The sequence below is a fragment of the Lepisosteus oculatus genome, chromosome 19 (assembly GCF_040954835.1).
Source record: "Lepisosteus oculatus isolate fLepOcu1 chromosome 19, fLepOcu1.hap2, whole genome shotgun sequence".
NCBI lineage: Eukaryota > Metazoa > Chordata > Actinopteri > Semionotiformes > Lepisosteidae > Lepisosteus > Lepisosteus oculatus.
Genome location: NC_090714.1, coordinates 11,050,247 through 11,067,775, shown reverse-complemented (window position 1 = coordinate 11,067,775; position 17,529 = coordinate 11,050,247). Strand labels below are relative to the sequence as shown.

Here is a 17,529-nt window from a genome sequence, read left to right as displayed (position 1 = left end):
GAGTTGTGTTCTGAGTAGTTTACCATTATCAATGATTAACCCTTGAGAAAAAACTCAGATTTAGAAACTGGGCGGGAAAGGCGTGTTAAGCATTTACTCCCAACAAGCCTTTCTTCTGCTTCACATTTTATGAAACATTTTTATATGGACTGGGTGTGGTGAATGGGACCCGTATTAACAGCCCAGTCGTAAGCGAATTCTGCAGTTGCAAAAAGGGAGGGGATTTCATGGGTCTGAAAGAAACACATTTATTTTTTCCCCACGCTGAAGAAGTGTGCTTCACAGTCCAGCACGAATTTCCGTGAGAGTCGTGAGGTGTTGGAATGAGACCAGACAAAAACGTACTGCATTTGAGATACATTGGGAGGGAGGGTGACTGCAGAGGCTGTTGTACTCTCGGGTTCTGGTTAATGTCTCCGCTTCAGGTCAAGCCGTGGAGTGTGAGCGAGAAAGAGCATCGCCAGACCCCGGGAAACGCCGATCAGAAGTCGAGCAATCAGAGAGTCTGCGCCCCCGGCCAGCGGACGCCAGGCGCACGGTTCAGCCGCAGCCGTGAAGAACTGCCACTTCTTCTCGTTTCAGTTTTTTTCTCTTCCAGCTCTCGGGCATTTCACCTTCGATGGGGGTGAAACGCTGCTGATTAGCCTTCGTGCAGCTGATTGATAGGAATGCGTACTCCCCGAATAGCTCGGGTCTGGAATAGTTCCTCTGGCTTCCCGGCCTTGGCTGTGATCCAAGCCTGCCTAGTGTCAAGTTCATGTGAGCAGCGCTCTGCGTAAACAGACTGTCCCTCTCCACCCCGCCCCTCCAGACCTGCCAACCTGAAGAGCAGAAACAGATGAAAACGGGGCTTTACTGGAGAGGGATGCTGTGAATGATGGGACTTACTCAGCATGTATCTCTGCGATTTTTCAAATTCACGCTCATTTGTAAAATATATTGCAGATACCCCCCTATTGGACATAAAACGTTACGGTGTGGGCTGTGCTGTAAATTCAATGAAATCAGCTTTAACACATCTTCTCCTCCCGCCTTGGGAATGAAAAAAAAAACACACACACATTCTCATTGCCAAGACGTCTGAACGTGATGACGTTTTCGGAAAGCAAAAAAGAAAAACCGCAGCCGAGCCTAACGTGATCAATAAAGAATGCCGCCGCAGTCTCTTGCCTCTCTGACGGTTGACGCGTTTTGAAATTGCAGCAGACCAGGCGTGCATTTTGACGTGAAAATGCGTTCGTAGTTGATTGGTTTTCACAGAAGACAAATCCGCGTGAAGTATCCCAGATGCACAAGATTAACTTGTAGAAAAGGGGTTTAAGATTCATGCCCTGCTTATATTCAATTTACAATAAAAAGGTATTTGGCAAAGCCGTCATGCACACACAGTACAGCAGGTTTGGGTCGGTGTCATTACTGCTGTGTATAGGTGCTTTATTAAAATCCCACAAACCTTCAGTTCATAGTAAATTGAACATCAATAGAATATCAATGAAACCTAAACACGCTCGTCTAAGCTCAGCTTCCTGTACTACGCGCTGACTGCGCTGGGGGTGTTTTCTGACAGCTCAGCGTTACTCATTACAGGAAAACAACCGCTTCTCGCTGCCAAAAGACTCATCCTGCAGCGTGAGATTGACGAGGCCGAGGAAGGTGCTGACTGGCTCTCCTTCCTGTCTGGAGCAGAGCTGCAGTGGTTTGTATGTGTCCACAATATTAACTTGTGTGACACCCCCCCGCCTCTCTCCAGTCGCTGCTGAATCGCACAGCAGGCTGCTCTCACCTGCTCGGGGGAACGCCGCCTACAGACCTCAGCATTTTCAGCAACTGAGATCTGGTCTTCATCTTCCGTGTTCAATTGTAATTAATACTTATAAGAACTGTGTTCTGTCGTGTGCTACAGGGCCCTTTTTCCCCCCAATTAAACACAGCCTTGAGCTGGATGTTTTCAGCTTTAAAAAGAACAGTTTGCTCGGTGTGTGTGGCGCATTGCAATGGTTCAGCTGTGTTGTAAAAAGCACCGATGCGCGCAGCAAGGAAAACCCCAGAAAATGTTACACGTGTTAGAAGCGCGCTACCTTTAAGAAGAAAATTAATAACGCTATTTTAATTGTAAAACGAGGGGTAAATGCCAAAATACCGCAGTTCCCTCACAGCACAGCTGTAAAACCGCCTTCCTCGGTAACCCCTCTCCTTTTGCAGAGGTGCGGTTGGAATGCGTGAGCGCCGCAGCCTGTTATGTGTCTAAGGGGGCTTCAACTTCTTCCTCGCCCATCCCTCAGCCGCGCACACACACACACACCGTGGAGGGAACCCCCTCCCCATCGCAGAGGGGTTTTCCCTCTGCGGACTCACGATCACTGCAGAAACGTGGCGCATCACACTATTCCGTGATGCTGCGGTGAGTGCAATAGCGTGTTTCTCTACAGTCGGAGCAGTGTCGCCACACACACCTCTGCGCGACCGAAGCACTGAAGGAACCCATTCCGCATCAGCGCAACGCTCGTCGTCCTGCTATCGTTATTGCTTCGTTACAAAAGCAAAGCTGTGGCAATTCTCTTGTACGCACTGAGCTGGGCACCCGTGACCCACATTGGTGAAGCAACGCAACTGTAAAAGCAAACTGAGGAGAGCAGCGGGGACGAAACTACAAATCCCAGATGCTGGAACAATATCCTCACACGGTTCAGTCTCCTGTAATCAACCACTACGGACCTGCCCACTAGCATCTCCTCTCTGATTGGATCCCGGTAGATAAACTCCCCGATCCAATTGGCTGTAGCAGTTGCCAATCTGGACGGAAATGTATCCAGTTCCCCGGTATCCAGTTGCAGCCTTTGAGAACAGACTACAAAGAAACGGGAGCTTGTCTATGGGATCTCATTGTTTTGCACTGATACAAACCTGAGAAGGAATTTACAATTTGGTTTTTTTTCTCCCCTTGGCTCTCACTAATTTTCCCACCGGCTTCAGGATGATGAAGTTTAGGTTCAGGAGACAGGGGAATGATCCCCAAAGAGAGAAAATCAAACAGGACCTTTTTGCTTTTAATAAGGTAACGTTGAAACATTTGGGAAAGACGTCCGTTTCTTTCTGGTGGCAAGCATGCCGACTCGTATTGTATCAGTGAACTGTATTGAGAGTTAAAAGGGGGGGGCATTTTTAGTTTTAATGCACGCTTCAAATGTGAGGAGACGTTCATACAATCTGCATTTATCTTATTTTTAAGCACCCGTGTAAAGGTAGGGCATAGCTGGGAAAAATTGCAGTCTAACGGTCCCGCTAATCTGAGAACAAATCTCTGCATCTGCGTACGGCTAGGGGATTCGTGTGTTGTTGTCTGTCGCCTTCCTAGTTTGTGAAAGTCATGGAAAATGTGTCATCTCTGGAGTTTGACCAGTGCTGGGGGTTTAATGTGTGCTTCTAAATCGATTAGTTTCCTCGTGCTGCAGAACATGGTTTAACAATAATTGAAGTGCTGCAGTTTCTTAGGAGTTAGACACGCCGATGGACGCGGAGAGAAGTTGCATTTCCTCATATATTTTTACAAATCTGTGTTTCTTCCTTCAGTTCACCCCTTCATGTTTATTACCATTGATATTAAGACCAGTCGTCAAAACCCGTTACTCTAATAAGGCACTTTATCGGTCTATTGAGAAAAATCGGTCTATCCTGATTCGCTCTCGGTTTGTACTTTGCGTTTCTCTAGCATTTTTAACTACATTTTAATTCCTTCGAAATGCTTCTATAACAAATTTTGGTCTCTCGTCCAACCTACCAGCTGGCTAATATATACCGTATATATGAGTAGGTGTAGTTTATTTCGCCTTGTTTATTTGCATCATGTAGCGAAGTAGCTCGGTGTTTTAAAACGCGTGCTCCAGCACATTCATAACTGTTCCATTCACATTCATGTCCAAATTAACTGTTGTTCTCGCCTGAATGGATTTACAGTGGGAAAACGGACAATAACCGCATACACTGTCCTTTACGGAGGAGTTAAAACATCGTTTAATGACACGCACCTAAAGTGCAGGGAATATACCATTAGTATGAGTCATTTTATAGTGTGATGGCTCTGATGGGGCACTATGTGGTAAATTTAAATCGAGAAAAAAATGCAAACAATTTACGAGTTTCTGCGTATTTTGTGTATCTCAAACCCCAGTAAGCAACCAGTTTAGGGGTGCATTGCCCACAAAACACGTCTCTACCAGCTCGCGCAGTTTGTTCTGTGAGGAGGTGTATTTGGGATAATCGTACAAGTTTCTGTCAAATGTATGAAATGCCTAAAGGGGGGGTATTGTTCCTCTTTTTGAGAGTGTTGCAGGCACTTCTTTTTCTTATAAATCAACTGATTCCCAGCGCTAGTGTTTTCATCCCTTATAGCGTTTGATCGAGATAATTTTATTAAATTAAACTAGTTGTGACCAGGGCAACATGGTGGTATATTGGTTTAAGATTGTAATTCGTAAGGGGGGAAAGAGACGGTCTTTAAAAAAACAATATGGGACGTGCTCATCATGTTGAACGTTTAAGAGAACTGTTTATTTCTGGGGGAAGGCAGTTTCCGTGTGCTTTTATGTGGGAGTGGGAGTTCAATGCACTATTGCATTTTTCCTTAAACAAATAGCGTGTACTCCCACCGGTAACAATTCTAAACCTGTGCTTTGATGTGACAAATGGTTGGTAATGTGTTTGAAAACCTTCGTCTTTCCACAGGGAGTAAATGCAACCAACAAAACGTGCGTTTTGTGCTACTGTTGTTGGTTTGCCTGTGCTACAATGCAGTTGGAGTGCTTATCAATTCTTTTGATGTTCTGTTTGTCATATATCGTGTGCCCTTGCCGTATTTATGACAATATTGAAGTTGTTTTGTGTTAAAAACCTTTAGGATTCTTTAAGACAAAGGGCCATGTTTAAGTTAAAACCCTGTTAAAAAAATTGCTTCAATATTTTAAAAAGTTATTGCAGGCAGCTTCGCATTACCCACTGCGCTATGTAAACATTGTATTCGGTTCACACAAGTACCTCACGTGATTTTTTTAAAGAGAGAGAGTGATGAATGGAGTGTTACAGGAGCAGGAAGTATAGTTTCTTGTTGAGCAAAACCACAGATCTTGGCAAGTGGAACTTTTGCGGACTGCATTTCTGTGGGATCCTCTTTCTGCTGTTGATGGGGGGAGAGTTTGTCTTCCAACTTTCTATAGATACCCCTCCACTGGGAGGTTGGGGGGCTTGACTGAGGGAGGAGAAATGTGTCCATGAGCCCTTAGTACTTCATTGCACAATGTGAGCTGTGACACATTGCTGTCTCCTTCTGATGGATGACTAAGGGTCCTGTGAGGTGATGTCAGCTGTTTGTTGTCATGTTTGTGCTTCTCTGGGAAAAGGCACAGCTTTTCCTCTATGAATGCATGTTCAAGAACATCCCTTTTCTCCTTCTGACTGGCAATAACATTGGTTAGGCAATGGGTTTGGCATTCATTTTCAATCCAAGTCTGATGCATTTGAAATTTGGAGATGCATCTAGGAAGACTGGAGAAGGGGTGGAATCTCGAGATAGAGGAGCTGCCCGATTTCTGAATCCGAAGGTAAATCAGGGCCCTGTTGTGCCACAGGTGACCCTAGGAATAGGGTAACATCCCTTTCTGCGTGGAATAAAAGATCCCTTGAACAGCATCGATCCGTCTCTTCTCCAGCAGCAGAGAGAAAGCACAGAGCCACATGAAATACAACCAGTCCAAAGGGCACAGTGGTTTTACTGATGAGTTCTGCTCTGCTGATGTTAATGAAGTCCTCCATCAATATTTAATTGTAGCATTTAAAAATGTCACATAGGGTAATCCATCGTCAGACTGCACAGGGGTTTAATCCATCAGGGAGGTGCTTATTCTGCTGGTGCCGCGAAACAGGGCTCACTGGCTGGGTCTGTGAGAGGCGCCCCATTATTGGAGCCCGGTTGTCCCCTAACTGTAAAAAGCAGTGGTGATTGTGGAAGGTCGCGGCATTAACGAGTGGTAAGGATTTTTTTTTACTGGACAGCTTTAGTCTAATTTCGTGAGCAGACTGTCAGTCATTCAGTGCTGTGTAAAAGTGAAACTCTGGATGCACTTGCTTCTTAGATTAACTGCACTTTGAGTGGATTGTCGGAAGATTATGATACATTGATCGTGGCTTGGTGCTGCCTTCAAACTGGTGGATGTTTCAGTGCTTTGAATGAATATATACATTTATTTAATCTAAGAGAGGGTAACTTCATTATTAAAAGGGAAATTGCTTTTTTTTTAAAAAAGGAACGCAGGGATGGCTTGATTTCTTATTAATCCAGAATCAAAATTCAGTCAACCTTTCCAGGCTGGATATATTTGAAAAGGAGGCTTATACTTTTCCACTTGCTTGAATATACTGCTGCCCGATAACATTGTTTAAAATCGGGCTCTACTGCCTTCGGAAACACAACATTGCTCCCAATGCTGGTTTTTCAATTATGTTTCTTTGAAAGCTGAGCTAGTTTTGAATGTTGTACCAGACCACATTGAAACGCGTTTTGCTTGCTTTGCTTATCGTATATAAGAATGCAAGAGAGGTTACTAACGAGAGGGGGTCCATCTCGTCTTTTTGTTAATTAGTAGTTAATCTCCGGGTCTCATCCAGCTGTTTCTTGAAAGAACAAGGGTATCCACACCTTGACTGGTTCCTACAGTACTTTTACAACCCTTTGCATCAAGAAATGTTCCCCATTTGAAATTTGCTTCCATGTAGTTTCCATCTGTGCTCTCTCTTGTCTGTGTTTCACTTTTCATTTTGAAGAAATCTTCTTGGTGGGCTGAGTCATGATGGCTTTGAAAACTTGTATTGGATCTCCCCATTATCTTCTCTGTTCAAGTCTGCAAGGGCTCTGTTCTTTCAGCCTGTCAATGTAGGACTTTCCCTAAAGCCTCAGAATGTATCTGGACTGATGCCAGAGCAGCCATAGGTTTTCTGTCATCATTTGGTAACCTGAAATGTCCTCAATACTCTGATTTGAGGCATTACTAATAATAATAATAATAATAATAATTGCTTACACTTATATAGCGCTTTTCTGGACAGCCCACTCAAAGCGCTTTACAGGTAATGGGGATCCCCTCCACCACCACCAATGTGCGGCCCCACCTGGATGATACTAGTTCATTATACTACTTTAAAAACATCCGCCAATTTAAATGTTGCTCTTAGAGTATGTCCTAACATTTTGTTTGCCTTTTTAGTTATTTCTCCCACATTATCTAGAAGTTGCAAATGATCTGTCAGCATAAACACTTTCATCGGTACCATCTTCTTTTTCCAGCATTTTCTAGTTTGTATTTAATTTTTTTTACTCCTAACTTGCACTTGTCTACATTGAACATTGCAAATGACGTTGCTGACATCTTCATCATGGGTTTGATTGTTAGAAGACCGAGTGTGTTGGTGCTTCCTGGAGCATCTTGCTCCACAGTTGTCTTTTGCAAAGTTACTTCCATTATGCCAAAAATGAGCAGTTTGTTTTTTGTGGGGCAGTGGATGGGATGTTATTTTCTCTACTGTGGCATTGCTGAGTAACTGTACAACAGTTTAACTGTTAAGAAGCAAGAGTGCGCTTATGGGCGGAGTGATGGTACTGTGGCTCAGGATCTGTGCCTGTGGCTGGAAGGTTGCCGGTTCGTGTCCTGCGGCCGGCAGAGGAATCCTACTCCTACGTTGGGCCCCTGAGCAAGGCCCTTAACCCCAGCTGCTCCAGGGGCGCCGTATAAATGGCTGACCCTGCGCTCTGACCCCAAGCTTCTCTCCCTGTCTGCGTGTCTCATGGAGACCAAGCTGGGGTCTGCGAAAAGACAAGTTCCTAATGCAAGTAATTGTGTGTGGCTAATAAAGTGATCTAATCTTATGTTAGATTTGCCCAGTCATTACCTTACCTTAATGTGTTCTGCTTCCAGACTGTTGAACATGGATTCCCCAATCACCCCAGTGCCCTGGCGTATGACCCTAAACTGCGGCTGATGGCCATTGGCACAAAGTCGGGAGCTGTCAAAATGTATCCTTTTAGTTCAAGAAGATAGATCTGTCTGTTACCCAGTTGCAGGTAAGACTTTTGGCTTTCCAAGACTAACACAATACATTTACTGTGCATGAGTACTGAATTCATGACTTGACCCTACTCTCAGGTGTAACACAAGGACTCTTGCATAGAAAATAAGCTTCAGTTATCACTGGTATGGAATGGAGCTGATAATCGGAGAGATTCCTATGAAAGTCGTGAACTTCTCTTTAAAAGTGAGGGCGTTTCCTTATTGTGAAGGGCCAGCATTACATGATGTGCTGAGCTTGAGTGAATCCATATGGAGTTTTATAACACTTCTGAGACCGTGGTTGTTTTCTTGAAGTGTGTGGGCGATCGGGCCATTTGACCATTTTAAAAATGGGGAAAAAAGTGTTGTGATATAAATGCTGATTGGCTTGATTCGTTACTTTCTGGTCTTATTTAATATGAGAGGAATGTGTATGATGTCATGACATATTCCTTTGGCTGGAGAGTTTTAAGAAAACCAAATGCATGGAACAGCTTTTAATCTCAGCAAATAAACCGTTTCTGTCATATTTTCTCTTATTACCGTATTCCTCCTCCTTAATGTTAATATTCTGTTTTTTAAATAACGATGGAGACCTACTGAGAGGTAATGAAAGGCTAACAATGTCTCCCTGGAATTGTCTTGAAAGTCTGTCACCAAGGATGTGCTGTATCCATAGAAACCCGTTTGGAACAGAATTAAAATGCTGACTCAGGCACTGCTTTGCTCAATTGATAGTTTTGGTATAAAGGTGGCCTTTCACTGATGTCAGGGTAACATGTTAAATGTTGTGTAAGTCCTTTTAGTAAATGACCTGTTTTGCTGCCGGATAACAATCTGAAGGGGAGCGACTTCGTTTTTGTTCATGAAGTGGACTGTGCAGCCCCAGGCAGATTTCTTTACTCAAACCAGGCTTGAACCATTTCTCTAATCCCAGTGCTGCTCTTTGAAGTAGCTTCACATAATCACATCAAGGGCATCCATGCAGCCTAAAAGTCATTGTAACTTTGTGGGGTCATGCTGAGATTTATGAAACCTTGAGCTGAGACATATTTCAGAGTTGCAGACGTATGCCATTTACACCCTTCTGTTGATGATGTCGCCCAAATTGAAGGGTCACATGGCAGAAGTAAAAGCCCACTAAGGGTTAATAAGAGAGAGTGTCAGGATTCACTGCAGGGGGCTGATCCAGAAACTGGTTTGAATCAGTTATCCATCTTATAGATTTGTATGTACCGTTCTGATGTGCATGAATTTTAAATCCCAGAAGGAGATTATGGAGCTTCTTATTGTGTTTTGCAAATGTATCGGCAAGGTGATATTTAAAAGGCAACTTCTAAAAGATCTGGGGTTTGCTGTTATATCGGTTGCCTTTTAGGCTGTTCATCAACCTGTAATACTGCAGCACTGTAGTAAAGAGTCTTTCTAAACGACAACAAAAGTGGAGACCACTGCTATAAGACACCCCCGAGAAAAAGCTATAGTGCATCACTTAAAATTACCCTGGTCTCTAACACATGGGTAAAGTACACGTTTCCTCCTTTAGCCACATTGCAATTAAAACAAGACGTGAGGTTGGAGACGGGTGTTTTCTCAGAAACGCGATCCCTACAGATGGAGCTGAGGAATGCCAAGCTGCGACTGCGGGGAACGTCTGAGTTTTGAAACTCTGGAGCTCAAGCCTGCAACAGTATTCATTAGCCTGACACTGCTGGGCTTTGTGTGTTGATTTACTGTGGGCTTCAAAGACTCAGGGCCAGACACCTGTGTAATTTAAGGTTTCTTCCTGAAGGCTGCAAAATAAACAGCAGGCTCTATAAATATTCATGCAAAGGATGATCTTTTTGTTTTCCAGAGAGTTCAGTGAGCGGCTGCAATTCAACTGTGTTCCACCGGAGTCTTTTTCGATTTTATGCGCGTTGCGGGGCCGCAGAGAAAGAATCTAGTCCCACGCAGTCAGAGTGCCTCTGGCGAAGGGTGAGGACTCGGCACCTTCTCTAGGCAAGCAAAGTGAAACAGCTGGACTGGTGCCATAGCAGCACTTTGAGAAGGAAGTCTGTAGAGACCATTAAAACACGATTATGTCATTCTTGCCTGTTGCTGGCATGGGATGTCTTATTTTTTAATAAATTCCTCTGTTCCTAGCACGATCGGTCTTGATAAGCTGCACTCTTTTGGTTGTCCGTAGGCTCATTCATTCCTTAAGTCCAATATTCCGGAAGTGCAAGGTTGCTAAGTCTCTGACAGCATGCATATGAGCGACTGAATGCTTCAACGTCTTCAGTGTTGTGACGGAACTGAAATGGTGTGAAGAAAAAGAAATGCATTTCGTGCATCATGTTTAAATGTAATGGATTCCAAAGGGAGTATGAATTAAGCATTTTCAGCCTAGAATGCTAACAAAACTGTCCCATTGATCAGTATTGCAGTTCTGCATGTGTGTGTTCACAGCAGATGTGATTCATTACAGCTGTAGAGACCTAAATGTACGGCTTCTTCTTTGTTACTGTAAAAGATACAAGATGCATTTTTCTAGGCCCCTGGGAATATAGAGCCTGTCTGTGACGAGATTAGGCAGCGGCGCATGCAGTCCTGCTTGTCCCAGGGAGACTGGTACAGTCAGGGCATTGGCAACAGGCCAACGTCTGAGCGCAGGAGCAGTTGGGGAGTGTAGGTTGGTCTGTCCAGCCGACACTGTGATGTTGCCAACGCTAGGGGCACGTGTGCGTTTGAGCTGAGGCGCGGTCAGGCTATAGGTCATGATGTCCCAGGCCCCTGTCCTTCCTTTACCTTCACCAGTCCAGGATTTTCAAGGTCATCAGCACCATCTCGCAGGCCGTTAGAGAGGAGCTTCTGAATGATGGCGTAAGGAAACATTAACTTGAATGGATGGAGGGTTTAAGCCTCGTCACCCCTCTGGCCCCCTGTCCTCACGGGTGGCATCACTGTGTGGTACAGCAGCTCTACAATGCATGACAGCGATGCACTACCAAGGGTTCTGACCACGGCACAGAGCACAACAGGATGCGATTTACCGACAATCGGTGACATCCACACTGTCCCAATCCATCATTCAGGATCCCAGCCATCCCGGCCACAAACTGTTCTACCCCCTGCGCTCTGACAAGCAGTACCGCACTGTTGAAGCACGGACCAGTAAACTCAAGAACAGCTTCTATCCCACTGCATTACGCATCCTCAGCAGCTAACTGCAGCGCCTCAGACTCAATACATTACGCACTTTTTGCACGGTCTACCATGTTTTCCTTTTCCTCAATACTACATAAGTATTGTCCACAACTTATTTATTGCTTCTGTTATTCTTTATTATGTTTGTAATGTACTGTTTGCTTTGTGTGATGTTGTCTGTCGGACTGTGTATGTCCAGAGACATCGTGTACATATGACAATAAACTATTCTCTCTGCAATGTAGTAAAGTAAAATACATTGCATCAGAGAGGTGCCCCTTAAAATCCAGCAACTTGTACCCTCTAGTTGTCTATGCAAACCGAAAATGGTGCCCCTTTATCTATTCAATGAGCTGGATTGTAGAAACTAATACATGCTAATACTGTGGCTAGCCTATTGTACTGTATATGCGTGATATACTGGCACCCATAACAGAATCTCGGCTGGGCTGTGCCTGGTAGGTACAGGGATAGGAGACCGCCAGGGAAAACCAGACTGCTGCCTCAAGTGGTGTTTGTGGAGCAGTACGGAGTGCTTTTCCCTTGGGCGTTGGATTGGAAATTCTTCTCCAAAACTGTGGTGACCACAGTCACTATTGTAGGTGATGCTGTCCTTCTGAAGCTCAACCAAGGTCCTGACTTTTCCCATAATGAAGAATCCCTGTGGCGCTCTTTGAAAGAGGTGTTTTAAACCCTTTATCAAGGATTAATTTCCCTCCAGTGTTCCCCCTTAATTTGTTTGGTGAAGTCATTTCTTACTTCTCTACCTGATTTGCAGTGCTGTGCAGAGGCTGACCGCTGTTTCTCAGTCCAGTGGGTGCTGTTCTGTTTGTGAAGTGGTTGGAGATCCAATGGGATGGAAAGTACTGTGGATGTGCTAGGAATTACAGTTATTACAAGATTAGGAATTGGTAGACGAGCAACGGTAGGTTTAAATAGCAAAGGTGGATCTGACAGGCAATGGTGGTGACCTTTTTTTATACACTGAGAATGGCTGTAGAAGTGCTTAAAAAAATGGCCTCATGCCACTGTCAAGACAGAAAGCATTCACAGGGGTGGAGATGATTCCTCTTTTAGGTAATGACGGTAGGAAATTATATGGTAGTTAAATTCATCTTCTAGGTGGAAAGTTTTTAAGGTCTGAGAAAAATGGGCTGTTTTTCAGTTCCCTTAAATACCATTATCTAAAGGTGTGGACAGGACTGTGGTCAGTCTGGAATGCTGAGTGAATGTTATCCCCATTGTGCTCTGTCACAGTTACAGTACAGGTCACTCACTACTCTGGTGTGATAAGGCTGCCACCTCCTTCATACCTGTAGGGATCTTAAGCAGCCTGTTCCCAGTTACAGACTGTAACAAGTGAGGGAAATTTCTGCAAAACGTCCCTTGGCATCTCGACAAAATCTACTTAATTTTCACGTCCGTTTTATTTCCGGTACTTGTAAGCGTGACACCGTTATTTTGTAAATTGACAGAACTTTTCATAGTTTCCGAACTGTCGTGTTCAGGTCTAAGCCCTCTATGCTTCTTTAGAGATACCTATGAATGTAAGAGTCACTCCTTAAATAATTTCATAGCTCCCCATGGTGTTACATGATGTATCTGCATAGCTACATGTTCATTAACCATTAACCATTTGCACTTCTAACTTAACTTCTGGCTGAGATGAACGTTTTCAGGATCTGACTACTACTGATAACTCTGAGGAGCCCAATGTTAAGGTTTCTAGTGTGTTGAGCATCAGGTTACAGCGGCCTGCGCTCATGTCCTAGTTCCTCTTTTGTCTGGCTGCGTCATTGTCTAAATATATAAGCACTCCAGTATGATCTCTTTACTTCTCCCCAAGTGACTCACCTTAAATTCCTCACGCGTAAAGTCTGAACGAGGCATGAGTGAGTATTGATTGCACATTGTGGGGCATTTGAAGCAATACATCAAGGGCAGGTGGAGGGATGTCTGTAATGGAACAAGTGCTTTAGACAGAAATGACATGGAGATGTATATTTGGCCCTAGCTGAAAGAAAAATGGAATGGGGAAAAAAGTGGATTAGGAATTTCCTAACCTAGTTTTCAAGCTTTCTGGACTCGTTTTACAGAATTAAAAGGTAAACATGTACAGGAAAGCATTACACCCGTGAGAGTCCGCTCAGAATAAGTCGAAAACTTCACCGCTTTCCAGACTTTAAACTTCAAAGTAGCATATGTGATCCAATCTCCTGGCCTTGGAGCCCAGCCACTTTCGTGAGTGGACTTGGGGAAAGCTTAAATTGAAAAGGCAGGACTGGAGCAGAAGTAAACAGCAGGCCAAGCTGACAAGGCAGCTAAACAGATTCAAGTTTTTGTCCTCAGCTGAGCAATATTCTAGGAGCTTCGCTTGAGTGTATGGGGTTGCCCACCAAAAATAAAAAGGAAGTGTTCTACATGGGGGGAGGTTTTTTTTCTCTAGTTTAGAATGGTTGAAGTCAAAGGACGTGAAGGTCTTTGACCCTTCTGAACTATTCCTTCTATGGTCACACCGACAAATAGGGAAGTAGTTTGTTTCTCTGCAGTGCTACGTCTTCCATGAAGTAAAAATTCCTGTGTAAGCATCCTAAAATTAGAATGCTGAATAGAGGTTACAAAAATTCCAGTTCTAAGTAGGGTCATATTTACTTAAATTGACACGTAACCATTTCTAGAGCAAGTGACAAAAAAACTAATTTTCTTCAGTTTCTTATGATGCATGTTTTTACAGTTCTCCCTTCATAATATTTAATATACCTGTTCCCTTCATCTTCTCCTTTTGTATATTTTGGATTGTTTTTTGTTTGACTAAAAGTGGGATCATGGCGTTTTAAAAACCTGTCAGTCCATTGAGACTGAACTGGGGTGGGGAAGAGTTTTAAAAACAATGGATTGTTTTTGCTGGAGCTGGGAGGCTAGCATTAAACTACCATAGAGCGGTTCAAGCTCAAATCCTGTTCCTGGTGTCCTCCTGTAGCTATGTCTACCCCCGAGGAATGTATATTGTTATACTCGTAGTTCACTCTCTGTAATGAGAGGAAATTCCTGGGAAGCTTTCTGGCTAGGCCTGGTCTCAATAAAGACATCTTTGAAATGGTTTCCAAGGCAACCGCAGTAGCAGCGAGATAACTAGGATATAGCTAAGAGAGGCCATGCCAGTGCTGAGATAAATTTTCAAGCCAAAATTATTTACAGTCCATGCCTGCATAACATCAGATGTTGCTTTACTTTGAAATATAACTTTCCAGTGATCTTATGAAAAGTTGAACTTCATTAAAAGTGTTTTTGGTCTATATGGACCATTTTATGCGAAAGGCAGTTGTTTTAAAACAACCTTCACAGCTCTTGAAACATTTTAATATACTATACACTTAATATAACTTAATGTTAATTTATCCAAAATATTTGCTTAGGGTTATTGAAATCCGTAGATGATGACCTATAATCCTCTATTTACACGTGATACTGCTCTACTGTAGCTGGCATTACCTATTATTAAATGCTAATGCTTAAATTATTGTGCTTTTGCTTTTTGAATGCAATATGCTGCTTTAATTTTAGCAAGTTGAAGATCACTCAGTCTCTTGTCCTTTTGTTCACTTGTCAGGGAGACAAAGGGGTTTGTTTTAATTGCCATTAATAGATGGCAACAATGATAATTCTATTGTATTTTAATGTGGAACATCTGAAAATGCAATTGAGTCTTGTCTGAAAATGAATTTTTCCATTGTTCAAATCTGATTGTAAGATGCTGAGAAGAAATGTTGCCATTAGTAATCACAAAACATAATTGAAAAGTAGGGTAGATAAAAAATGTAAATGTATTTAATTGTCATCTGCTATCACGAATGTACAATTTTCATTGAAATATTTTGCAAAAACATGGCTATATACATCATTACTACATAACTCATTTATTGTCTTTAAACAGCAACATTGAGGTTCAGATCACGGAAATTGAACAGACTGTTTTAAGTCAAACTGGATCTGTGCCCGAGTTGTAACCCCATCGTCTAGGAATGAAGATGTGCTTCGTTGCATAAAGTCTGGTCAGTCTGTGCAATTTGTGCTTGCTTATACAAGTATCGTATTTACTTGGTTACAAACGGGATTGTGATCCACTAGAACAGTTATTATCTGCACAAGATGAGCACTCTCTAAAGAGGATTACTAAACTCGCTAGGAATTTAAAATCGCGAGTCTTGGTGAGATTACATGTGCAGTTAGATTTAAGGTGAACAACTCTTGGTTCTACCTATATAGTGTAGTACTGTTTCACCAATTCCAAATTTCTTCATGGTTGGCAGTCTAGTCTTCAGGAGACAATGTTGACAATTGCTTTTTTTGCAATGAGGAAAACAAAAACTTCACAATTGACAAAAGTAGAATTAATCTTTCCTTGTCCAATATATGCACTCTTTCCCATCTTCCAGTACTTGCAGTCTTCTATCAAGTATCTACCCAAACAACCCAATACTTCTATCAAGTATCTATCCAAATCTCCACATCCCACTGCTGGCACCACGCAGCCAGCTGGAGAAAATTCCCTATACAGTACATACATCTGTATGTATCCATTGATGCGGGGAGGGCAGATAGGTAGACTCTTAGTGCAGCACCAACTGTTTAGCAGCAGTCAGTCCTGCCAATCAGATCCATTTCTGTGGTTATGATTAGAGTCACCGCCAGGCTAGAGTACTGAATGTGATTGGGGAATAACTCCATTAAGAAAATTGGACCACCTGTAGGCAACCTGTTTCCAGTGCATAACCTCCAGCAACTCCTAAGTTGTGCACAAACATTCGCATTGCACCACCTCTACAAGGGTGAGAGGAAAATGACCTTTGTAGATTACAGTCTACAACTATCATATGTTATGCGACGGGAATCTGAAAGGCTCGTTTGATGGTTAGAGGTTTTGGAGGCATAGTACAAATGTTACTAAATATTGTCCCAGTAAGCAGTCTCATCTACACCAGTCTATCTTCTAAATACTGGATGTTGTAAAAGAAGCCCGTCATAGAAAGACACAGAAGCCAGTCCCTTTTGTTTCAAACCAGCTATGGCTAAGGTTAATACTGATAGCCTGACAGGCGCAAATTGTCGAATGGAAACCATATAGAATGAAAAGAGCCTAGATGTTCATATTGTAATATGAGTTCAGTTGCACCTTATCTAAGGGCAGGTCTCGAAGCTGTTATGTAGATGGTTTGACTGCGATTTTAAATCATTTTGCCTAGTTCTATGTATTAGAAAAAAATGGCATCACGTCTAAGCAGCAGATTCAGTTATTTTCTAAAAATCGTCTAAAACGTAATCTAGTATTTCTTAAGATGGTGGGGGGCACACAAATATTAATAAGTTATGTTCTTAGATCAGCAGAAACTAAGAACAGTTTAAACGACAGACCATTAATTTCATCTAGCCCATTTGGTAGTTGGTAATTGGCATTCAGTATAACACATTATTTAATGGTGATAAGAATAATCTCTGAATTGTTTACCTCAGAAGCTCGGGAGGCAAAAATAGTTAAATTTTTGTCTGGAAAGAAATTTTTAGTTGACGGGTTAAACACTCACTCCCAGGTCAGACCTACAATTTCTAAATGTTCTAGGGGTCTGTGGGCGAATATTAAACTCTTACAACTTGGATCTGTCACATATGTAATTAAGGACACAAATCTGTGCCCAGAATAATATCAAATATCCGAGTTCACACAGAGATTTGGACAGGAGGTTAAAAAAGTAAATTCTAAGAATTTTCCAAACGGAGCCTGAAACAAAATCATTCTTTTCCTGATATATTCTCAGTTGGATATGTTAATCTGCCTAGTTCATCGCATCGTGAACATAATTATAATTTAAGTTTGAAAATTTATAAGATGTTTCCCCCAAAAACTCTCAAATGGAGTTCTCGAACAGCCTTGAGGTGTAGCTTTAAAAGATAAAATGCATGTGTGTTTTAATTGCACTTTTTATCCTTTATTTTTTTTTTAAGGATGGGGATGTTTGTTGTGTTGGGATCGGTGCCAGAATTTTTGTGCAGGTGATGAATGAGCTTTGGGGAGCTCGGGTCAATGTGTGCATTGCCATGAACACATCTGGGAATTCTGGCGATTCATTCTGCCCCAGAAAGGGGGTGGGGGGGAGAGATCTAAAACGAATGATGGGAGATTCCTCTTCTCGGGCACCGATGGAAATCGCCATGCCACAGTGGAGAGGTCGCACGCTGAGCTGGCAGTTCT

General features: G+C 42.7%; 1 protein-coding gene across 3 annotated transcripts in view; it reads left to right on the top strand.

Annotated features, from left to right (window-relative positions):
* Window positions 1–2,371: 2,371 nt before the first annotated feature.
* Window positions 2,372–17,529, top strand: part of llgl1 (LLGL scribble cell polarity complex component 1) — a 74,356-nt gene continuing 59,198 nt past the window's right edge. Inside the window, exons 1-2 of one of the 3 annotated variants that reach the window (XM_015360528.2) lie at window positions 2,372–3,055; window positions 7,962–8,059. In XM_015360528.2, the coding sequence (XP_015216014.1) occupies window positions 2,975–3,055; window positions 7,962–8,059 (179 nt within the window). In that variant the 5' untranslated portion in view covers window positions 2,372–2,974. The remainder of the gene's footprint in view (window positions 3,056–7,961; window positions 8,060–17,529) is intronic. The other 2 variants (XM_015360527.2, XM_006637129.3) reach the window with 2 other exon arrangements.